Here is a 24,336-nt window from a genome sequence, read left to right on the forward strand (position 1 = left end):
GCAGAGTCAGACACGACTGAGCGACTGAACTGAACTGAACTGTATGATCTAGCAGTTCTATTCCTATATTTTTATCCAAAGACTTATATACTATACAAGTGTCCATAGAAGCTTTATTCATAATAACCAAAAAAAATTTGACTAAAATGTCCAGGGACAGGTAAAGGAATACACTCATTGTGATAGTTATATAACAGAATACTACTCAGCCATCAGATCAGATCAGATCAGATCAGTCACTCAGTCGTGTCTGACTCTTTGTGACCCCATGAATCGCAGCACGCCAGGCATCCCTGTCCATCACCAACTCCCAGAGTTCACTCAGACTCACATCCATCGAGTCGGTGATGCCATCCAGCCATCTCATCCTCTGTTGTCCCCTTCTCCTCCTGCCCCCAATCCCTCCCAGCATCAGAGTCTTTTCCAATGAGTCAACTCTTCGCATGAGGTGGCCAAAGTACTGGAGTTTCAGCTTTAGCGTCATTCCTTCCAAAGAAATCCCAGGGCTGATCTCCTTCACCATGGATTGGTTGGATCTCCTTGCAGTCCAAGAGACTCTCAAGAGTCTTCTCCAACACCACAGTTCAAAAGCATCAATTCTTCGGTGCTCAGCCTTCTTCACAGTCTAACTCTCACATCCATACGTGACCACAGGAAAAACCATAGCCTTGACTAGACGAACCTTTGTTGGCAAAGTAATGTCTCTGCTTTTGAATATGCTGTCTAGGTTGGTCATAACTTTCCTTCCAAGGAGTAAGTGTCTTTTAATTTCATGGCTGCAGTCACCATCTGCAGTGATTTTGGACCCCCCAAAAATAAAGTCTGACACTGTTTCCACTGTTTCCCCATCTATTTCCCATGAAGTGATGGGACCGGATGCCATGATCTTAGTTTTCTGAATGTTGAGCTTTAAACCAACTTTTTCACTCTCCACTTTCACTTTCATCAAGAGGCTTTTGAGTTCCTCTTCACTTTCTGCCATAAGGGTGGTGTCATCTGCATATCTGAGGTTATTGATATTTCTCCCAGCAATCTTGATTCCAGCTTGTGTTTCTTCCAGTCCAGCGTTTCTCATGATGTACTCTGCATATAAGTTAAATAAGCAGGGTGACAATATACAGCCTTGACGTACTCCTTTTCCTATTTGGAACCAGTCTGTTGTTCCATGTCCAGTTCTAACTGTTGCTTCCTGACCTGCATACAGATTTCTCAAGAGGCAGGTCAGGTGGTCTGGTATTCCCATCTCTTGAAGAATTTTCCAGAGTTTGTTGTGGTCCACACAGTCAAAGGCTTTGGCATAGTCAATAAAGCAGAAATAGATGTTTTTCTGGAACTCTTGCTTTTTCCATGATCCAGCGGATGCTGGCAATTTGATCTCTGGTTCCTCTGCCTTTTCAAAATCCAGCTTGAACATCTGGAAGTTCACAGTTCACGTATTGCTGAAGCCTGGCTTGGAGAATTTTGAGCATTAGTTTACTAGCATGTGAGATGAGTGCAATTGTGCAGTAGTTTGAGCATTCTTTGGTATTGCCTTTCTTTGGGATTGGAATGAAAACCGACCTTTTCCAGTCGTGTGGCCACTGCTGAGTTTTCCAAATTTGCTGGCATATTGAGTGCAGCACTTTCACAGCATCATCCTTCAGGATTTGGAATAGCTCAACTGGAATTCTATCACCTCCACTAGTTTTGTTCGTAGTGATGCTTTCTAAGGCCCACTTGACTTCACATTCCAGGATGTCTGGCTCTAGGTGAGTGATCACACCATTGTGATTATCTGGGTCGTTAAGATCTTTTTTGTACAGTTCTTCTGTGTATTCTTGCCACCTCTTCTTAACATCTTCTGCTTCTGTTAGGTCCATACCATTTCTGTCCTTTATCGAGCTCATCTTTGCATGAAATGTTCCCTTGGTTATGGATATATAAACTATTGTACATATCAAAATGAAAGAATGACAGTTACATGGAACAATATTATAACAAATTGTTCTCTGACCACAAAATAACTAAACTCAAAATTAACAGTAATTAAAACTACATTTGAAACTAAAATATTCTTTGTTGACTGCTCATTGAAGATGCAGAGTTTCTCACAGGGACACTTCCCAGTTTGGGCAGAGCAAATGTGGTGCTGGACTGCCCAGCACAGCCCAGGAGGGCTCAACATTTTGGTATTGACATCACACTGTCCATGTGACAGCTGAGGAAGCCAATACACACACTTTCAAAGGTACAGTCCTCCCCACCACCCACAGCCCAGGATACAGTCCATGCTTTCTGAGGGTCCTCAGGGCCCTGAGTGGTCTGCCCCTGGTGACCGCTCAGCGCCCCCCAGTTCCTCCTCTGCACACCTCACCTGCACCAATCTGCCTGGACTCCGGGCCTCTGTACCTTCCCCTTCGTGTCCTCAGGACCACAGAGGACCACAACAGCCCACTAACTTGGCTCCTTCTGAGAGATGAGATCTTCAGAAGTCATTCCTCTGGGATGAGGCCCTGATGCCCCACCAGGGCCAGACGGCCTTTGCCTCAGGGTCCCCAGTCAAGCCCTCGCCTGCCACGTGTGTGCCCCACTTACTGTAATTTTCCGTAATGTATGTGGTGCCGCCACAGTCACCTGATGCCCAGCAGGGTACATGGCACACAGCTCAATAAGTCTCGTCCTTGTTGGGTTGCCTTGTGCATTAAAGAGCACACAGCACTGTCTGGGTCCAGTGTGGGGGTGCGGTGGCAACGCGAGGGCTCCCTCACTGTGCAGGAGACACTCACAGAAAAAGGATTAGTCCTCCCACCGGTGATTCTCTCAAGAGGCCCGGGAGAGTGTCCCGGCCGCCCGGAGGAGCACTCCATCCCGGAGACGGCGGGAGGCAGCAGGCAGGATGCTGAGTGCCAGTTCACAGGCCATGGCTTCCAGGGGCTCAGGAACCACCAGAGTCCAGCAGCAGCCCCGCCGTGTGCAACCAGCACAAGAAATGCCACGAGGCTTCCGAGGAAAACGGGGCTAGAAGCACAGTACTCAGAAATGTCACCAACGATACACTCGGAAAGTCTTAACGTGATAAAAAGGACAGCACAGGTTTACTTATGTTACGTGGTTAAGAAATACAGGAATACTACAATAAATGTGGGATTTACCTTGAAGAAGACGTGAAGCCAGTTTACAGACGTGGGTGGGGAAAGGTTGTGGCTTGTGGATTATTGCGAAGTGTCTGAAATCGGATGGGAAACTGTAACATGGATGTCGGGGTGTGGCTCAGCATGGTGCTGACTGGTGAACTGAAGCAGCTGGCGGATGTCTGAGGTGTGTGTCCTGCACATCTCTAGGTGGTTGTTCATTCAGCTGGGTGCAGTTTTTACTTTCTGTTTCCACCTATTTCTCATAAACAAAATTGCACATAAACAAAGGAAGTTTGAGACTTCCTGGGAGGTCCAGTGGTGAAGACTCCAGGCATCTACTGCAGAGGGCATGGGTTCAATCCCTGGTCAGGGAACTTAGATCCCGCGTGCCACACAGTGCAGCCAAAAAGAGAGAAAAATAAATCTGCCTGTGTTCAAATTGTTCCCAAATATATCAATCATGTTGAAACAAATTCACATTTTCAAAACAAGCATTTTAGCAAAACTGTATTTTTTTAGGATTCCCTCCTATAACCAGGTTTTTTCAGTAACACCACAAAGAGATCCAGCTGAACCAAGGGTACTCACCCAATGGACAGAGAAGCCCTGGTGGGCTGTGATCCAAAGGGTTGCAAAAAAGTCTGACACGGCTTAGAGACTAAATAATAACAACAACGTCATAAAATTGTATCATGAAATTCCTCAGGCTGTGGCTCAAGGACCCACACAGGCTGAAGAGGATCCTGGGATCAGAGTCTCCCACCTGAGGGATGTCGACCAGAAGCGCTGTGGTGGAAGATGCTAGGGAGAGAGGGTTGGAGCAGGGAGGATGAACATTGATCAGCCTAAGTAGGTGTCCGTCACCACCACCAAGCAAATGAGCCTAGCTCTAGAAAGGGGCTCAGGTCACAAACCCAGGACTCCACGGCAGATTCTGAGGAAACTGGTTTGGGAAAGTCTTTACTTCTCGTCCGCTGCAGAAGGGAAAAGAGAAGAGACATGTTCCTAGGACCAGGCAGTAAGTGTAAGTGTTAGTCACTCAGTGGTGCCCGACTCTTTGTGACCCAATGGACTACAGCCCACCAGGCTCCTCTGTCCTCGGTCCTGAGATTTTCCAGGCAAGGATACTGGACCAGGCAGTAAGGGCTGGCCAAAAAAATTCACAGGAAGAAGTAGGGCCAGGTGTGCCACCCAGATCCAGCCAGAGCCCAGGTGACGGTGAACAAGCTGACCTCAGGCCCAGACCCTCACCCAGGACTCACTTGCAGGCATGGGAGCTGGGGAGGCCTCTGGGCCAAGGGCAAGGAGGCCTGAGTGGCAGATGACTAGGATGGCCAATACCCCCGGGTTGGGCTCTAATCCTGTGTCAATCCCACTATCTGACCCTCAGCTTGGTGACCTTATCAGAGCACCCTGGTGTGTGCTTGCCGGCCTCAAGTTGCTCCCCTTACAGCAGCTATTCCTCTGTGAGCCCTGAGCGTAGGCAGATGAAGACCCCAAGTGTCCAAAGTCTGTCACCGCAACTGGATGTCGAGCATGCAGACCCTGACCTCACCTCTGGGTCATCTGACTTTTAAGACAAACTCACTCCCCAAAGGTGACAGACAGCCCTGCCTGCCGTGACCTCATGGTGTTTCTCCCAGCCAGCCGGCAAAAGGCGAGCGAAGATTTAAACACTGCTCTCCAGATTCAGGCCTAAAACCAGGTGGCCCTGTCCCCTGCCACTTCCCTCCATGCTCACAGAGACTCCTGATGAAAGGCCCCCAACTGTTCTACTCCAGATTGGGCTGAGCTGAGGGCTGGGAGCGGATCTGCCCTCAGCTGCAGGGCTGGCCAGGGCCTGTCGCAGAGGCACCCGGAGCAGGGATGGACTCGGTTCAGGAGCTGTGCAAGGGCTGGGGAGGCATGCGGCAGGCAGAAGTCGGTGTGTGCGAGGGGGTGCAGGTGGGGAGGTGCGGGCAGGCGGGGATGTCTGGACTTTACCCAGAGGCCGAGGAGCGAGGGAGGTGGCAGGGCCAGTGAATTTGCTCTGCAGGGCTCACTTAGAGCCCAGGAAGTGCTGGAAGTGGACCCAAGGACCTAGCAGTGACGAGGATCCTGCAGCCCCAGTCCCAGGTCATATAATCATGTGAACTGTCTGTTAAGCTCCTTCTTCCATTCAAAACCCTCCGAGCCTCAGCCTCTCACCAGGTGTAAGATCCAAAGTCCCTGTGTTCCCCTCGACACCTCGCCTCTGTCTCTACGTGGCCACCTCTGTCTTCAAGGCTCATTCCCCTCCACCTTGCAGGCCTGATGGCTGGTCTTCAAAAGTGCACCCCAGCTGCTCGCATGCACAGGGCCTTTGCACTGGCTGTCCCTCCATCAGGAAGGTTTTGCCCTCAACACCCTCACTTCCTGTCCCACATCCGGCTCTAGTCTCCTCCCAAGAGCTGCCTGTTAGAGAGGCCCTCTGACCTCTCTGCACTGCGGGCCTCATTCCCACCTGCTCAGCCTTCCCCACATCACTCCTCCTCCCACCCTGCATCACCACCACCCTCACCTCCTTCTCTCAGTCGGCAGCCCACGTGCCTGCCAGCAGGCAGCAGGCTTCTGCTGGGTTCCCTGCAGCGGTGAGAGATGGCGGCAATGCCGGTAGTGGAGCAGATAACCGGACGCACGGTCCTGACAGAAGCCTTACGAGACGGCGTCACAAGCCGGCTGATGGGGGGCTGAGGTTTCAGAAGGCCAATGTCCACAGTCACCCCTTACCCTTACTGGCAGGCAGTCCTTGGCTAGGGTCCCCCACCTCCATGACCCTCTGTCTCCCCTCCCAGGCTCTGAGAGTGCCCGCCAGTCAAGGAACAGGGCCAGGGAGCCTGGGGTTCTTCTCCCCCTCCAGCTTCAGGCCTGCCCTTCCCTGGGCTGCTCCTGGCCATGGAAATGGAGCCAGAGAGAGCAGAGGTTCTTTGTTTGCTCCCTGCTGTCCCCACAACGTGCCTGGCACCTGGCAGGCTGTCAAGATCTCTGGGTTGATGAGAAAATGCATTTAGCTCTTCCCCTGCGCCAGACACAGCCCTTGCTGTGTTACACACGTCACCTCATTCAGGCCTCACACAGCGGGGGGAGGAGGTAGCACATCGCCCACCACGACAGATGAAGGGATAGAGGCACGCACATGGGGGCCGCTGGGGCCACATGGCCACGCTGAGGCCCAATGCGCAATCACTCGACGCTGCTGATGGCAGGACCTGAGGCGGGCTCCCACGCTGGGGTCTGCACTAGGAGCAGACATCAACCGAGGGTCAGGGTAAGGAGTGACACAGGTCCGGGCTGAGGCTTTTGGAGTCCGAGGGCCTGAACCCAACCACACACATCCCCAGCAGCCCGGTCCCCAGCCCCTCCCCTCTGTAATGCTGCCGCGCCCTCCTCCTCCTGGCTGCCCTCAGATGATGCTTCGTAAAAGGCAGAGAGGGCACTACAGGAGATGCTGCCAGGCTCCAGGGCCTGACAGGGCCCTCCTGCCCCTGTCCTGGCCTCTAACTCACCCCTTTACGAGGGGTGACGGGATGACCCCCGTTGGTGACCAAGGTCTCATTCCCAGAACACTCTGCCTCTAACTAGCACCTGGAGACGTTTTCCTCTGAGGCTTTCTCCCCGACTCTGGCTGGCAGGACCCCAGGCTGGTGCGCAGGGTCCCCTGCTTCTCCCAGGCCACTGCCTCCCCAGGCCTCTAGACGCAGGGAGGGGCAGCCGTTCCCTCAGAAACCCAGAGGCTCATCCTCAGACACTCAGCTAGCATCTGGCCTGCTTCTACCACTAGCCAACGTGCCTTCTCCAGCTCTGTGGTGGGAATTCTTTGAGAAAAGAGGAAAAAAGTTTGTGTGTTTCTTGAGCACCTATTGTGTTCTGGGGCCTGTCCCGGGCTCAGGGGTGCAGAGCAGTATGTGCTGTGACTCTCGTCCTCCCACAACAGCACCTGTCTTCCCCAAGTGGAGCCTGCATCCAACAGGGGGTCAGAAAGACCTCTTGGCAGCATGCAGAGAGGCTGAGGCTGGAGGCAGGAAGAGCAGGCCAGAGACTCGGCAGCCTGCCCCAAACCCCAACCTTGACAGCTGGGAAAAGGCAGGAAGCATGGGCTAGTCGTGGGGACCTGGGAAGCCCAGGTGCTTGGAGGGTGGTGCCTCGGTGCCTCGCCCAGAGGAGGAGGTGTCTGTACCATCTGCCTGGGGTGGGGGGTATTAGGGCTGTCAGCAGTAGTGGAGGGTGCTGGTAGTCAGGAGCCAGCTGACTCTGTGGGGCGCAGACTGGGCAGATCCCTCCCAGGAGCTCCCCATCAGCACCAGGATGTGACTGCAAGCCCGCAGACCCTGCGGTTAAATAGGACTGAAATGATCATGCGGCCGATATAGCTCGATGTGCGCTGGCCACATGCGGACTGACCCCTCCCCACAAGGGATATGGGAAGTGAAGGGGGTGCAGACAGAGGGCTCCAGGTTAAATAAAGGCCCCTGTTCTTCAACCATCTTCTTGAGAAGATGGCTGTAAAAGGAAGCTTGTTAAACCTACAAAGCATCCTCAGCCAAGACGGGAGCAAAGATCCCTGAGGGCCTCGCCAAGCTGGCACGCAGAGCAGAATCTAATGAGGTAAATCTGAATGGGGACAAACTGTGCAAAAGCCAGTGGCCCAACACCAGAGGCTGTCTGACTCAGCATAAGTGAGTGGGAAAACACTGAAGTTTTGTCTGCAGAGAACTCCTGTAGAGCCCGAGGGGAGTGCGAGTCCCTGCAGCACTTCCATCCTGTGCCTTCTGCAGGCTTGTGCTGCTCTTTGAGGCACAGGAGGCCTAAAGCCTGTTGCCTTTCTGACTTACTGATTCCTGGGTGACCTCACCCACTCCCGTGGCTTCATTTGCCGTCTAAAAGCTGATGAGCCTCAAATGATATCTTTCTAGCATACACGGCGGGCTCTCCCATGGGACCGGAGCAGGAAGCATTGCCTCCTTGAATGAACTCCTTGGAGGCTTCAACAGCACCCACTCTCAGCAGCACTTCCAAACCTGATTCGGGGTCTTTGCTCTAAACCTGGTCTTGTTCCCTCTGGGTTGGTGTCACCAGAGGCTGTAGCACACAAACCAGTAACTGTGTTGCTGTCCCTGTTCACACCCATGCTGGATACCAGTCCACCCAGTACCCACAGAAATTTTCTCAACCCCATCCACTTCGCTCCTTGGTACCACCCGTGTTCAAGCCACCTGCGTTACTTGCTTGGGTAACTGTGGCGGCCTCCTTACTGTGTTCGACTTAGCGGCTTTCTCTCCAGTCCATTCCCACACTCCCTTCTTAAAGCCCTTCAAGCTTTCACGAGGCCCTTAGGACGAAGATCAACAGTCCCATGGCCGCCAGGCCTGCTCACAGTCTGGGCCCTCTGTCCTCCTCCACACACACAGCAGCTCCCCTCCTCCGGCCCATCACTTCAGCCAGCCTCTTTCAGTCCCTTCCTGGGAGCACACTGACCCAGGGCCTCTGTATGGGCTGTCATGCCTGCTAGAAAGTTCTTCTCCCACCAGAAACTTCCCTTGTATCATTTCAATCATCACTTCTTCCGGGAAGGCTGCCCTTAGCTGACTGGGTCTAACCCACACACCACACCTTCTCTGGGCACCACACATTCATCACAGCAGTAATTTGACATTTATGTGTGATTTTTCGATTCACAGCTGCTCTCCTCTGTACTCAATATGGCCAGTAAGGTGGGAATAATGCCTGATTATGACATTGAACCCCTGATTTCTAGCACAATGCCCTCCATACAGTTGATGCTATATATATATATAAAGAAAGCAGTACTGGTACAAAGGGAAATACAGATGGTGTATCAGAGTTCTTACATATTAAGAGATTTATTTTAAGGAACTGGCTCACACAATTGGAAATAGCAAGTCCGAAGTCTGCAGAGCAGACCAGCAGACGGGAAACTCAGACAATTTCTAAAACAGTGCTGAGGCACAACTACTTCTTCCCTGGAAAAACCTCAGTTTTCTCTTCTTAAGGCTTTCGAATGATTGCTTTTGGTTGGTTAACCCAAGATAAAGCCCACGCACATGATTGAGGATAATCTACTTTACTTTAAAGTCAACTTTCATAGCAATGACTAGGCTAGTGTTTGACCAAATTCCTAGGCAGCACCATAGCCCAGCCAAGCTGACCCAGAAAATGTAACCGTCACAGACGGCAAAGAAAGCATCCACCCAAGGAGAGGCCAACAGTGAGATAATACTGGAGGTGGAAGAGGCTTGGACCATGATAAGCTTATTTTCACACGCTGGAGGAAATCCCAGCAGAGATATTCTATTAAGAGCCGAACATGTGGAGAGGAGATCTCTGAAGAAAGCTCAGCCCTGGTCCCCAGGGCCAGAGTGATTCAGCCACGATTACAGTCTGGGGTGTCGGAGGAGGGTGGGGGTAGGCCTCCCATTGTGAGGTCCAGGTAGAATGCTCAGCTCAGACTGACCCCAGTCCTGGCTGATCTTCGACTGCGTCCTCACCCCCACTCTACTGTCAAGCGTGAGCACTCTGGCTTATACCAAGATGCCACCACCTCCTCCTGTTCAAGAGCAGACACTCGCAGAACCAGTGGAGGTCATGAAGACATGGCCTCACTCCTGCCAAGGTCAGACCTGCAAATTTCTCAGTAGATGGCTCTAAAACGGGGAAGTGCTATAAGGACTCAGAAATCTGCGTTCTTAGAAACTGATGAGGAATGCAGTCTTGGGTTCTTGAAGAATAATAAGAAAATTCAAGAATCCAGAGAAGAGCGGGCACAGGAGGGGCACCGCCAGGGAATTTGGAATAGGGCAGCTGAGTCAACAGAAACAGAAACCAAGCTGCAAGGAGCCGAGTACCTGGACACGGGAGCCCCTGGGAAAGCTGCCACAGAAAGTCTCTGAGCACCTGGGACTAGAAGAAAGCATAGCCCGGCGTCCAGGTGTCCAAGATAGAATGTCACCAGGAGGAGGCTGACAACTAAATGCAAGATCCCCAGGAAAGGGCACCCTCTCCAGGAAGGAAGGTGACGAGTTTTCATTCAACAGATGTTCACTGGTCATCTACCTTCACGACACCTGGCCCTTTGCTGGATGCTGGCGAGTCACACAGTCCTTGCCCTCGATGTGAAGTGAGTGAAACGGGCTAAAGAGCTAACTGCATAGGCCCAGGCAAATGCTGTGACAAAGGACACATCCGTGGGGGCAGCCTAGAGGGCGGGACCAGGAAACTCCACAGAGGAGGCACCTTGAGAGGAAAGCTGGCTGGACAGAGAAGGGGTGGAACATTCGAGGCTGCAGGGGCCCAGCACATAGGCCTGGAGGCATGGAGAGCTGAGCCTATTAGAGCAGAGAGAGCACGGAGGAGGTGCAGCCTCTGACCTCACAATACCCAGGCCCACTGGGCCAGCCTTGCGACTTGCAAACTCTGGTGCCCTCCTCCAGCCCGGGCGAGGCCCGAGGCCCTGGGCAGCCTCCAGGTGCAGGGTCCTCCTGAGGGCCGCACCCTTCCTGCTGCCCTGGGGCATGTCTCTACTCACCAATTATGAGGGGCTTCGGCATCAGATCGAGAGGCTGGTGCGGGAAAATGAGGAACTGAAGAAGCTGGTGCGGCTCATTCGGGAGAATTACGAGCTCAAGTCAGCGATCAAGACACAGGCGGGCAGCCTGGGCATCAGCGGGTTCAGCAGCGGGCTCAGTGAGGCGGCGGCCAGTGCTTCTCCACACCAGGGTAACTGCAAGAGGCTGAGTTCAAGAAAAGCAGGGAGGGAAGGGTGAGACCGCAACCACAAGGGAGGGAGTCTGGTGTTCAGGTCTGGGGAGAAGGGCATAGACAGCAAGAAACATGAGGTCAGCAGGCCCCCTGGTGGGGGCGGTGAGGACACAGGACAGTCAAGATAGAAGGACAAAACTAGGTGCCAGCCCCGTTCGCCCCACAGCAGGAACCCTTGCCCGAACCCTCCCCTCAGGTGAACTTGCAAGCAGTTCCACAGACTGAATTTTCCAGCCCTGAAACCCAAACGTGCTGCCCCACTGGACCCGACTCAGCACCCACCCTCCGCTTCTCCACCCCGCCCCTCCACCCTCCGCCCCGTCCCTCCCTCAGCACCCCAGGCCTCTCCCCCGTTCCTCTCCACTCAGAGGTGACCAGAAGGCAACTAGCCACCTGAGTCCAAAAGCCAAACAGAGAAACAAGAACTGAGGCTTGAGGTTGGAAATCACTAATGCGTGACACCCCTGGGGCTGGAGAGGATGTTGAGAGCGGGGTGAGACAGAAAAACTGGCAAAGAAGTTAGAGGTGTTTGCAGAAAAGCAGTTAAAGTGATGACCTTCAGGGCTAGGCCTGGAGCTTAGGGACTGGGCCAGAAGACTGTTCAGGGGCCAGGAAGCCAAAGAGGCTTCACGGTTGACTGTGGGGATGGCAAAAAGGGATGCACCAGAACAGAAAGCTGTGGGCACAGAATGGCTGGTATTGAAGCAATCAGAGAGAGAACTTCCCAGGGTGTGGCAATAGGCTGTCAGAGCATGCTGGTAAGGAGCTGACGAAACGCCTTCGCATTTGTTATACCCACATCCTCTCCCTGTCTACAACGTCCTTCCTGTCCTGGAGAAGGCTGTGTGCCTCCTTCCCAGGTGCACTTCTGCACCCACACTTGGCACCCACGCACCCCTGTGGAGACCCCCACTCCATCAAAGGCCCCGCTCGTGCCATCCTGCTGCCCCCACCTCCACTCCGCTCATCAACAGGAGGCCAGCCCCCTTCACTGAAAGAGGACTCTGGTCTTTCAGTCTTTACCACTTAAGGCTCCATAGCTCTGCAGTGGACCTTGACACTCTGCTGTTCTAGAAAGGTGGCTTTCTAGGTGCCGCATCCTTCTCAAACTCTGCATGCCACTCGGTTTTCTGGCCGTGCAAGGTATGTGGGGTCTTAGCTCCCTGGCCAAGGATCGAAATCGAACTCATGTCCCCTTCACTGGAAGGCAAAGTCTTAAGCACTGGACTGCCAGGGAAGTCGCTGCGTGGCACTTGGGACTGATAACCCTCCTCTTTCTGAGTTCCAAGAACACCTTCAGCTGGGTCATCCTCCCCCATCTCAGCTCCTAGTCTGGTTCAGGCCCTGCCCTCCAGCCAGCCTGCCCACCTGGGCTTTTCTCTCCACTAGAAGTGGTAATCTGGAGAAGGCAATGGCACCCCACTCCTGTATTCTTGCCTGGAAAATCCCATGGACGGAGGAGCCTGGTAGGCTGCAGTCCATGGGGTCTCAAAGAGTAGGACACGACTGAGCGACTTCACTTTCACTTTTCACTTTCATGCATTGGAGAAAGAAATGGCAACCCACTCCAGTGTTTTTGCCTGGAGAATCCCAGGGACAGGGGAGCCTGGTGGGCTGCCGTCTATGGGGTCGCACAGAGTCGGACACGACTGAAGTGCCTTAGCAGCAGCAGCAGCAGCAACAGAAGTGGTAATCAGGCCAAGGAGTCCCTGGAACTCAGCTCACTCTAAACTAGGCATGCTTCTGATTAAGAACTTGACCTTTTGACCTGAGGCTATTCCCCTCAGGTCTGGGCTCCTTCCCCTACAGTCCAGTTCCAGTTGGAAGCTGCCTCCCCCTGCTTTCTGCCCATTGGGTTTCCCACCTCCCAGCCTGGCTGTGGTCTGGAACTGGGCTTCACACTCCTCCCTTACTGGTCACAAGCACAAAGTTCTCTCTCCTCTGAAAGGGTCTACTTCCATGATTCTGAGACAACAGACAGAGCAACAAAAATGATATGCTCAGGGAGATACAATATTTAAGAAATGTTATACTTCAATAGAATGGGAAAGACTAGAGATCTCTTTAAGAAAATTAGAGATACCAAGGGAACATTTCATGCAAAGATGGGCACAATAAAGGACAGGAACAGTATGGACCTAACAGAAGCAGAAGATATTAAGAACAGGTGACAAGAATACACAAAAGAACCATACAAAAAAAGATCTTCATGACTCAGATAATCACGATGGTGTGATCACTCACCTAGAGCCAGACATCCTGGAATGTGAAGTCAAGTGGGCCTTAGAAAGCATCATCACGAACAAAGCTAGTGGAGGTGAGGGAATTCCAGTTGAGCTATCTCAAATCCTAAAAGATGATGCTGTGAAAGTGCTGCACTCAATATGCCAGCAAATTTGGAAAACTCAGTAGTGCCCACAGGACTGGAAAAGTCCTGCCTTTCATTCCAATCCCAAAGAAAGGCGATGCCAAAGAAGGCTCAAACTACCACACAATTGCACTTATCTCACATGCTAGTAATGCTCAAAATTCTCCAAGCCAGGCTTCAGCAATATGTGAACCGTGAACTTCCAGATGTTAAGCTGGTTTTAGAAAAGGTAAAGGAACCAGAGATCAAATTGCCAACATGCATTGGATTATCAAAAAAGCAAGAGAGTTCTTAAAAAACATCTACTTCTGCTTTATTGACTATGCCAAAGCCTTTGACTGTGTGGATCACAACAAACTGTGGAAAATTCTTAAAGAGATGGAAATACCAGATCACAGGACCTGTCTCCTGAGAAATCTGTATGCAGTTCAAGAAGCAATGGTTAGAACTGGGTATGGAACAACAGACTGGTTCCAGATTGGGAAAGGAATACGTCAAGGCTGTGTATTGTCACTCTGCTTATTTAACTTATATACTGGGTGATCATTGGAAGGACTGATGTTGAAGCTGAAACTCCAATACTTTGGCCACCTGATGCGAAGAACTGACTCATTGGAAAAGACCCTGATGCTGGGAAAGATTGAGGACAGGAGAAGAAGGGGATGACAGAGGATGAGATGGTTGGATGGCATCGCCAACTCAATGGACATGGGTTTGGGTGGACTCCGGAAGTTAGTGATGGACAGGGACGCCTGGTGTGCTGAGGTTCATGAGGTCGCAAAGAGTCGGACATGACTGAGTGACTGAACCGAACTGAACTGAACAGAGTACATCATGAGAAATACTGGACTGGATGAAGCACAAACTAGAATCAAGATTGTCTGGAGAAATATCAATAACCTCAGATATACAGATGACACCACCCTTATGGCAGAAAGCAAAGAAGAACTAAAGAGCCTCTTGATGAAAGTAAAAGAGGAAAATGAAAAAGTTGGCTTAAAATTCAACATTCAGAAAACTAAGATCATGGCATCTGGTCCCATCACTTCATGGCAAATAGATGGGGAAACAATGGAAACAGAGACAGACTTTATTTTCTTGGGCTCCAAAATCACTGCAGATAGTGACTGCAGCCATGAAATTAAAAGATGCTTGCTCCTTGGAAGAAAAGTTATGACAACCTAGACGGCATATTAAAAAGCAGAGACATTACTTTGCCATCAAAGGTCTGTCTAGTCAAAGCTATGTTTTTTTCAGTAGTCACGTTCACATATGGATGTGAGTTGGACCATAAAGAAAGCTGAGCATGGAAGAATTGATGCTTTTGAACTGTGGTGTTGGAGAAGACTCTTGAGAGTCCCTTGGACTGCAAGGAGATCCAACCAGTCCATTCTAAAGGAAATCAGTCCTGGGTATTCATTGAAAGGACCGATGCTGAAGCTGAAACTCCAATACTTTGGCCCCCTGATGTGGAGAACTGACTCATTTGAAAAGACCCTGATGCTGGGAAAGATTGAAGGCAGGAGGAGAAGGGGATGACAGAGGATGAGATGGTTGGATGGCATCACCGACTCAATGGACATGAGTTTCAGTAAGCTCCTGGAGTTGGTGATGGACAAGGAAGCCTGGCATGCTGCAGTCCATGGGGGTCACAAAGAGTCAGACACAACTGAGCAACTGAATTGAACTGAACACTTGAAGAAATTAGACTGTGATTCCCAACTCCCAAGCTAACCAAGCAAGCCTTCTCCTTTTAAGTTTGGTTCTTGAGAGAATTCTTGGACCACTTCTGCTCTCCCACTCTGAAGGGTCAAGCTTGGAGGGTTAGGAAAAGACTTCTGGTGACAAGCCCAGACAGCTGGCCCTGAAGGGGGAAAGGGACATTTCAGGGGGAAGAACAGTCTGTGCAAAGGCCCGGGCCAAAGGTTTGCAGGACTGAGAAATAGATTGTGTGGTTAAAGCCTGTGGTGTGCATGGTGTTTAGTGTGTGGGTGTGGGTATGGAGTGGGGGGGGTGTGTGAGCATGTGAACGTCGTGTTAGTGTGTATGACCCATGAGTGTATAATGTGATGTATGTGTGGAGTGTGTGGTATAGGTGGGTAAGTAACTAATGTGTAACATGTGTGCCTTGGAAGTGTGTGTTGTACAAGTATGAAAAAAGGTGTGTGTGTGTGAATGTGTGAGTGTAGTATGTGTAGCGTATGTGTCTTGTGAGTTGCTATGTGTATAGCATGTGGATAATCATATACTTTGATAGAATACAATAGTATGTGTAAGTATGTTTGTGAATGTGTGTTTTAGTGTGGGACATGTATGAGTGTGTGGTGTGTGGGTATTAGAGTGTGTGTATGCTCTGTGTGCTAGTGTGAGGTGTGTGTGTACTGTTTGCATTTGTGAGTGTACTTGAGGGGTTGGGGTCAGTGAGAGGTGCTGATGCAGTTAGAGGCAAGCAGGGCTCAGATGCTGAGGACTTCGAAGGACATACTGAGGAGCTTGGACTTGCTCCCAAAGGCAGTGAGCAGACGCTGGCAGGTTCCTACAAGGAGTAATCATATTTATGCTTCAGAAAGACCATTCCCGCTGCTGTGGAAAATGGAGTCAAGGGAGATGAGACTAAGATAGGGAAGTGAATTAGACTGCAGCTCTTGAGTCATCCAGGTAGAAGATGATGGTGTGAGAACTAGCAGTGGAGATAAACTGATTCAAGTGACTTAGTAAGAAAATGAACAGCTCAGATGTGAGGGATGAGAGTCCAGAATGTGTCTGTGTGGCTGAGGGGACTGAGGGCATCACTTCCTGGAACCGCAGAGCCTTCCACTCCCACAGCGGCCGGGGCAGATCTCTGCAGCTGCCTCAGCGGATCTTCAGCCGCTCACCTCCCCACGCTGCCTGTTCCCCCTGCCCATTCCTTGTGCTTGGCCTTCCTCATAGAGTCAGGCTCTTAGTCTCAATATGCTCTTATGAACTTGACCTTCGATTCCTCTTTCTGGGCCTACTCTTCTCTGCCCTTACTCTTGTGCACAGCACAACCTCCTAAACCCTCCAGTCTAGTCCTCTGACCTTTCTCCCATTAGGAGGAACACAGGGTGTCAGCTTGGGCTTGTGGGTGCTCACAGCACGTGTGCCAGGCCCCTCACGGTGCAGGACAGAGCCCAGGTGGAAGAGAAGGGGTGTAGGATGAGGCCCAGGGGCCAGGAGGTGGCTCTCCCCAAGCCACCGCATTCTGGCACAGAACCCCAGGGAGTACAAGAGTCTTATCAAATCTGACCTTCCAGGTTGTCACAGAGCTTTATTTTGCAGGTAAGCAGATAGAACATAATTTAATAGTTTGTTCGCTTGATTGATAATTTTAACTATTTTGACATATTATATAAAAGCCTCCATTAGTGCTCTTGATGAGGATGAGCCTGGGAGAAGGATGTCCAGTCTTGCGGGAAGAGAATAAATTGTATTTTGCTCTAAGATATTCTCATGACACACACCTGGAGCATCTAGGAAGCAGTGGAGATATGAGCCTGAGGCTCAAAGGAGAAGTCAGGGCTAGAGAGAAAAGATCCAAGAGTTTTTGATAACTGAAGTCACAAGAGGGAGTGAGACTATTTGCGAAGAGAGACGAATAGTAAGAAGAGGTTGCGAGAACAAGTCTTGAGTCAGGACAGGTAGAGAAGCTGGCAAAGGAGAATTCAGACAAGGAAAACCTCAAAGATATAATGTCACCATTATGCCAAGAGATAGCTTCAAAGGGGACAGAATTGTCAACAAAGTAAAGGCTACCTGAGAGGTCAGGCAAGAAAAGTACTAATGGTTTGGCATTATTAACCTTGACTAGAGTGACTTCAACCCCATTGTAAGTAGGAAAGCCCCACTAAGTGATGTGACGAGTGAATGAGAAAATGGAGAGAATAGATGGTTGACAGTTCATGAAGTAGGGTTTGGAGGGGCACTAGTTGGAGAGGGGCCTGGAGTCCAGAGCTGCTTTTCCTGACGGCAGAGACCTGAGTTCATTTCTATGTAAAGGGAAGATACGAAAGAAAAAAGGGATACTTTCTAGAGGAGAGCTGCCTTAACTGAAGGAAGAACATCTCTTCCCCTGTCTGAGAAGGGAAGGAGGAAGGAAAGGGGCGTGAGAATGCCGGTGGGAAGCTAAAGCAACTCCAGAACCATGGCTTTAATTTTCTCTGTAAAACTTTCATTCTCTGAGAGCAATGGTGGAGATAAAAAGGTGAGGAAAGTCTGAAATGAAGTGAAAATGGCAGAAGAAACTGAATGGAGAACCTGGGAGGTGTGTAATGGGCCCAAAGGATGCTGGCATAATGGATTATACAGGCAGCAGCCACCAATCTTCTCCAGCAGCATTTGATGGGTGGGGCAGGGCAGACACCGGAAAGCAGGCAGGCGGAGGTAAGGGCCTCTCAGCAAGAGTTCGGGCACATCAGAGAAGGAAGCAGGCACCAGCTGGGCTGTCAGATAGATGAAAATAAAGAGACCAGGGTACTAGAGATCTAGAGGCTGGCAGGGATCATGCAAGCAAGGCAGAAGGTACAACTTTGTGGGCAGACTGGGCAACCTGAGTGACAGGAAATCAGTAAACTGTTGGCTATGGGCTGAATTAACTTCACAGGGAAGAAAGGCCAAGAGATTTAGGCCTTGGTCTTGTGAACATGGCAGGTGGGAGGTGAGCCAGGATGGGATTAAGACTGCAGGGCCTCATGCTCCTGAGGGCTCAGGGACTGTGCCAGGATGTCTCAAAGATTGAAGATGGATGGAAATTCAGGGCATTTGGAGCAAAGAGGAAATGAAGACTACACTGAAGGCTCAAGTCACTAAAACAGTGACTGCCCACCAAAGTGGTTCCTCACAGAGGTGGTCAGGACAGTGCAGGTGGTCAGGCTAGGAAGGGCTCTCAGGGCAGGAGGGCTTCTGTTGCTCTTTCTGCCAGGCACCCTCCCCTACTTCCCACTCTTTCCTCACCTAAGCCTGTCCTCACCCAGGCCCCCACTCCTGCTGCCCCTTGTCTTCCCTTGGGGTCTGCAGGCTGGTGGAAGTTTCCTCAGGCAGGTAGCAGTCTTTCCCCCTTTTCAAAAGGCCTTTTACCAGCCCTGCTCCACACAATCTCCATCCCCCTCCCCCCAGTCCGGAGCTTTCATTAACCCAAGGTCTTTACCTTGTCACCAGGTCAGGGCCTCCTTCCTCACCTCAGGAGGTGTTCTTGTCGTCCCCCCACCAGGACCCACCCAAGTCCCAGTTTCCTACCTCGGGCCTAATACTACCCCCATCCCCCCACCCCACCCCTACACCCCACCCCTGACCCAACACCCCACCCTAGGGAGTTAACCTAAGCCCGCCTAGCTCCACCCCTAGTGGGAAGCCATCCTTCCCTCAGGAACTGCCTTCCTCTTGGAACCCTTGTCTCCCTTCAGAACCAGCCCCCTCAGGACGCGTCCCTCCTCGGAACTCACCCTCCTCAGAACCCTCCCCCCTCTCAGGACCCACCCGCTATCAGAACCTCCCCGCTCAGAATCCTTCTCCCTCAGAACCCTCCCCCATCAGAACTTCCCCTCTTGGGCCTCTCCCCCCAGAACCCCACCCCCACCCCTCTCAGGACCCCAGCCCACCCTCAGCTCTTGCCTCCCTTTCGGGACCTCTGCCGCCACCTCAGAACCCGCCGCCTCTCAAGATATGTCAACACCCTCCTCTCTTTCGTCCTCCCGCCCGCTGGCCCTCTAAACCTTGGCTCTGGCAGCCTTTGCTCACTGGTTGGTTGGGCTTTCCGGGGTCGTGCCTTAAGCAACACCTTCCCGGCAAGACCCTCTGGCCCCGCCCCCAGGGCAGCCCCGGGACGCTAGCTCCGCCCACATACCCCCGCCCCTTGAGCGGGCCCCTTGCTCTGGCTCCGCCCCTACGCTCGCGCCCCGCCCCGTCAGGTCCCACCCTCTCAGGGCACCCTATAGGACCTCCGCCATCTCGGCTGTCCCACGTCTCCGTCCCCACGAGGATTGGGGTCTCGGTGGCTGGGGTGTCGGTGGCCGGGCTCCCCCTTACCCGGGTTTGGGGCCGGCATTCTCGTGCAGGAGTCAGGGTTCCGCGGCCCGCGAGGCCGCGGGCGGTCGGCAGGCCCCCGAGGGACGGCTGCGGAGGCGCAGCCGCCCGGAGCCAGAGGCCGGCCGGGGAGAAGACGCTTGGGCTTGGCCTAGGGCAGGACCATATGGCAGCCACGTGCTGACCGACGCAATGAGGGGCAGGAGACTCGAGTAGGAAACAGTTAAAACACTGTAAACTTAATTGATAAATATAAGACATTTGCTTAAAAAAAAAAAAAAAGTTTGTTCGATGTAACAAAGCTTCCTGAACCCTAAACAATTCTTATGTATAAAATAAATAAGTGCAGTTAATCTAAGCTCTCTTTAAGTTTCTAACACGGTATGTAGTAACATGGGACTTCCCTGGTGGCTCCTCAGTAAAGAACCCACCTGCCAAATGCAGGAGATCTGTCTTCGATCCCTGGGTCAGAAGATCCCCTGAAGAAGGAAATGGCAACACACTCCAGTATTCTTGCCTGGGAAATCCCATAGACAGAGGAGCATGGCAGGCTGTAGTCTGTGGAACTGCAAAAGAATCAGGTACGAATTAACTAAACAACAATAAAAACGTAGTAAAGTACCCAGGAACATTTGAACTCACAAATCTTAATCAGTGAAACATAAATTATAATAAGGTTAAAACAATCAATCACCTGCACATTTTGCTTGAGAATACAAAACTATAGGACTGAAATCCCTTAAACCAAGGCTTAATCTGGGATCCAGGACACTGTTGGCTCAGGACACTCCTGTTCATGGGAATTCCCCTGTGGTCCAGTGGTGAGGACTCTGTGCTTTCAAGTGTCCCCACCCCCCAGCCAAAATTTCAACAGGCCAGTCCTGAGATTCTCACTGCTGACCTTTATGGGTCAAAAACCTGTGAACACTGTGTCCACGACTGAGGCCACAACAGTCTTGGCTTCAAGCAGTGGAAACACAATCCCCCAGGAGCTGTACCAACACAACATGCAGTGCCATCCAGGGATGCACTTAATTGGCCCCTGAACCTTGATAGTGTCTTCACTGCAACCCTAAATGCCTTCAATGAGTCTTTTTGTTAATAACAATTTCAGTTCAGTGGCTCAGTCATGTCTGACTCTTTGCTACCCCATGGACTGCAGCACACCGGGCTTCCCTGTCCATCACCAACTCCCGGAGCTTGCTCAAACTCATGTCAGTGATGCCATCCAACCATCTCATCCTCTGTCGTCCCCTTCTCCTGCCTTCAGTCTTTCCCAGCATCAGGGTCTTTTCCAAGGAGTCAGTTCTTCCCATCAGGTAGCTGAAGTATTGGAACTTCAGCTTCAGCTTTAGTCCTTCCAATGAATATTCAGGACTGATTCCCTTTAGGATGGACTGGTTGGATCTCCTTGCTGTCCAACGGACTCTCAAGAGACTTCTCCAACACCACAGTTCAAAAGCATCAATTGTTTGGCTCTCAGTTTTCTTCATGGTCCGATTCTCACATCCATACATGACTACTGAAAAAATCATAGCTTTGACTAGACTGACCTTTATATGCAAAGTAATATCTCTGCTTTTTAGTACACTATCAAGGTTTGTCATAGATTTTCTTCCAAGGAGCAAGCGTCTTTTAATTTCATGGCTGCAGTCACCATCTGCAGTGATTTTGGAGCCCAAGAAAATAAAGTCTGTCACTGTTTCCATTGTTTCCCCATCTATTTCCCATGAAGTGATGGGACCGGATGCCATGATCTTCATTTTTTGAATGTTGTGTTTTAAGCCAGTTTTTTCACTCTCCTCTTTCACTTTCATTAAGAGTCTCTTCAGTTCCTCTTCACTTTCTGCCATAAGGGTGGTGTCATTTGCATATCTGAGGTTATTGATATTTCTCCCAGCAATCTTGATTCTAGTTTGTGCTTCATCGAGCCAGGCATTTCAAATGATGTACTCTGCATATAGGGCTTCCCTTGTGGCTCAGCTGGTAAAGAATCCACCTGCGATTCGGGAAACCTGGGTTTGATCCCTGGGTTGGGAGGATCCCCTGGAGAAGGGAAAGGCTACCCACTTGGGTATTCTGGTGTGGAAAATTCCATGGACTGCATAGTCCATGGGGTCACAAAGAGTCTGACACGACTGAACAATTTTCACTCACTCACTCACTCACTCAGCATATAAGTTAAATAAGTAGGGTGACAATATACAACCCTGACGTATTCCTTTCCGAATTTGGAACCAGTCCGTTGTTCCATGTCCAGTTCTAATTGTTGCTTCTTGACCTGCATACAGATGTCTCAAGAGGCAGGTCAGGTGGTCTGGTATTCCCATCTCTTTAAGAATGTTCCACAATTTGTTATGATCCACACAGTCAAAGGCTTTGGCATAGTCAATGAAGCAGAAGTAGATAGTTTTCTGGAACTCTCTTGCTTTTTCTATGATCCAACAGATGTGGGCAATTTGATCTCTGGTTCCTCTGCCTCTTCTAAATCCAGCTTGAACATCTGGAAGTGTTTGGTTCATGTATTGTTGAAGCCTCGCTTGGAGAATTTTGAGCATTATTTACTAGTGTGTGAGATAAGTGCAATTGTGCGGTAGTTTGAGCATTCTTTGGCATTGTCTTTCTTTGGGATTGGAATGAAAACTGACCTTTTCCAGTCTTGTAGCCACTGCTGAGTTTTCCAAATTTGCTGGCATATTGAGTGCAGCACTTTCACAGCATCATCTTTCAGAACTTGAAATACCTTAACTGAAATTCCATCACCTCCACTAGCTTTGTTTGTGGTGATGCTTCCTAAGGCCCTCTTGACTTGGCATTCCAGGATGTCTGGCTCTAGGTGAGTGATCACACCATCGTGATTATCTGGGTTGTGAAGATCTTTTTGTACGGTTCTTCTGTGTATTCTTGCCACCTCTTCTTAATATCTTCTGCTTCTGTCAGGTCCATACCATTTCTGTTCTTTACTGTAAAATGTTCCCTTGGTATCTCTAATATTCTTGAAGAGATCTCTAGTCTTTCCCATTTTATTGTTTTTCTCTATTTCTTTGCATTGATCACTAGAGAAGGGTTTCTCATCTCGCCCTGCTATTCTTTGGAACTCTGTGTTCAGATGGGTATATCTTTCCTTTTCTCCTTTGCCTTTCACTTTTCTTTTCTCAGCTATTTGTAAGGCCTCCTCAGACAACAATTTTACCTTTTTGTATTTCTTTTTCTTGAGCATAGTCTTGAGCACTACCTCCTATACAATGTCACGAACCTCCGTCCATTGTTGTTCAGGCACTCCGTCTATCAGATCGAATCCCTTGAATCTATTTCTCACTTCTACTGTATAATCATAAGGGATTTAATTTAGGTCATACCTGAATGGTCTAGTGGTTTTCCCTACTTTCTTCAATTTGAGTCTGAATTGGAAATAAGGAGTTCGTGATCTGAGCCACAGTCAGCTCCAGGTCTTGTTTTTGCTGACTGTATAGAGCTTCTCCATCTTTGGCTGCAAACAATATGATCAATCTGATCTCAGTATTGACCGTCTGATATCCATGTGTAGAGTCATCCCTTGTGTTGTTGGAAGAGGGTGTTTGCTATGACCAGTGTGTTCTCTTGGCAAAACTCTGTTAGCCTTTGCCCTGCTTCATTTTGTACTCCAAAGCCAAATTTTCCTTCTTTTTCCATTCATCTCTTAATAACAATTTTATTAAGATATAATTCACTGGACTTCCTTGGTGGTCCAATGGTTAAGACTTTGCATTTCCAATGCAGGGGGCACAGGTTCAATCCCTGGTCAGGGAACTAAGATTCTCATGCCACAAGGCAAGGCCAATAAACAAACAAAGAAAAGATATAATTCACATACTTACCATACAATTCACCCAAAGTGTACAATTTAATATTTTTTGATATATGCACAGATATGTACAAACACCACCATAATCAGCTTTAGAACTCTTTCATCACCCCAAAAATAAATCCTTTAGCAATCACATTCCTACCACTCAATCCTCCTCAGCTCTAAGCAACCACTAATTTACTCTCTGCTATTACGGATGTTTGTTCTGGACATTCCATATAAGTGGATTCATATATCAGTGGCTTTTATGGCTGGTTCCTTTCATTTAGCATAATGTTTTCAAGGTTTATCCATGTTATAGCATGAATCAGTACTTCTAGGTGGGAGATGGGGGACATTGTTTTTATGGATGAATAATATTCCATTAATGGATGTACCACATTCATTTATCCATTCATCAGTTCATGGACTTTTGTTTCCTCCTTTTGGCTATTATTAATAATGATGCTGTAAGCCTTCACGTACAAGTTTTTGTGTGCATATATATTTCCATTTCTCTTGACTGTATAGCCAGGCGTGAATTTGCCGTGTCCTATATAGCTCTATGTTTAACTCTGAGGAACTGCCAGGTTGTATTGCAGTGGAGCGGCATAATTTTACATAGGCCACCATTAATGTAGGAGCATTTCTGTTCCTCCACATCCTGCCAATACTTATTCTCTGACTTTTTGATTATAGCCATCTTGGTGGGTTAGAAGTGGTATATCATTCTGATGTTAATTTGCATTTCCCTGATGACTAATGAGATTGAGCAACTTTTCATGTATTTATTGGCCATTTTTATTTCATCCTTGAGAAATGCCTGTTCAGATCTTTGGTCCATTTTTAAATTGGACTATTTGGTTTTTATTATTGAGTTGTAAGAGTTCTTTATATAATCTGGATATAAGTCCCTTATCAAATATATGATTTGGAAATATTTTCTCCCATTTTGTCTTTTCAGTTTCTTGATAGTGTGCTTTGAAACACAAAAGCTTTTAATTTTGATGAAATCCAACTTATTGTTTCTTTTATTGCTCTGATAGGGAGTTCATGGAATCTGTAAATCAACTAGGGGAGTATATGCTATCTTCACAATATTAAGTCTTCCAATCCATAAACATAGGATATTTTCCATTTATTTAGAGTTTCTTTCATTTCTGTCAATAATGTTTATAGTTTTCAGAGCATAAGTT

General features: G+C 49.6%; 1 protein-coding gene, 1 long non-coding RNA gene and 1 other non-coding gene across 3 annotated transcripts in view; 2 read left to right on the plus strand and 1 right to left on the minus strand.

The window, feature by feature from the left end:
- LOC138990717 (uncharacterized) lies at nt 1–11,593 on the minus strand. Its single transcript, XR_011466804.1, has 4 exons — nt 11,464–11,593; nt 10,675–10,879; nt 3,132–3,366; nt 1–2,997 (listed from the first exon to the last, which is right to left on the minus strand). It is a non-coding gene; the product is annotated as an uncharacterized lncRNA (long non-coding RNA).
- Nucleotides 10,661–24,336, plus strand: part of SPATC1 (spermatogenesis and centriole associated 1) — a 27,536-nt gene continuing 13,860 nt past the window's right edge. The window contains exon 1 of the mRNA XM_070382551.1: nt 10,661–10,871. Within this exon, the coding sequence (XP_070238652.1) occupies nt 10,661–10,871 (211 nt within the window). The remainder of the gene's footprint in view (nt 10,872–24,336) is intronic.
- On the plus strand, nt 23,031–23,103 carry TRNAG-UCC (transfer RNA glycine (anticodon UCC)). The gene has a single exon. It is a non-coding gene; the product is annotated as a tRNA-Gly (tRNA).

The sequence above is a fragment of the Bos mutus genome, chromosome 14 (assembly GCF_027580195.1).
Source record: "Bos mutus isolate GX-2022 chromosome 14, NWIPB_WYAK_1.1, whole genome shotgun sequence".
NCBI classification, from domain to species: Eukaryota; Metazoa; Chordata; class Mammalia; order Artiodactyla; family Bovidae; genus Bos; species Bos mutus.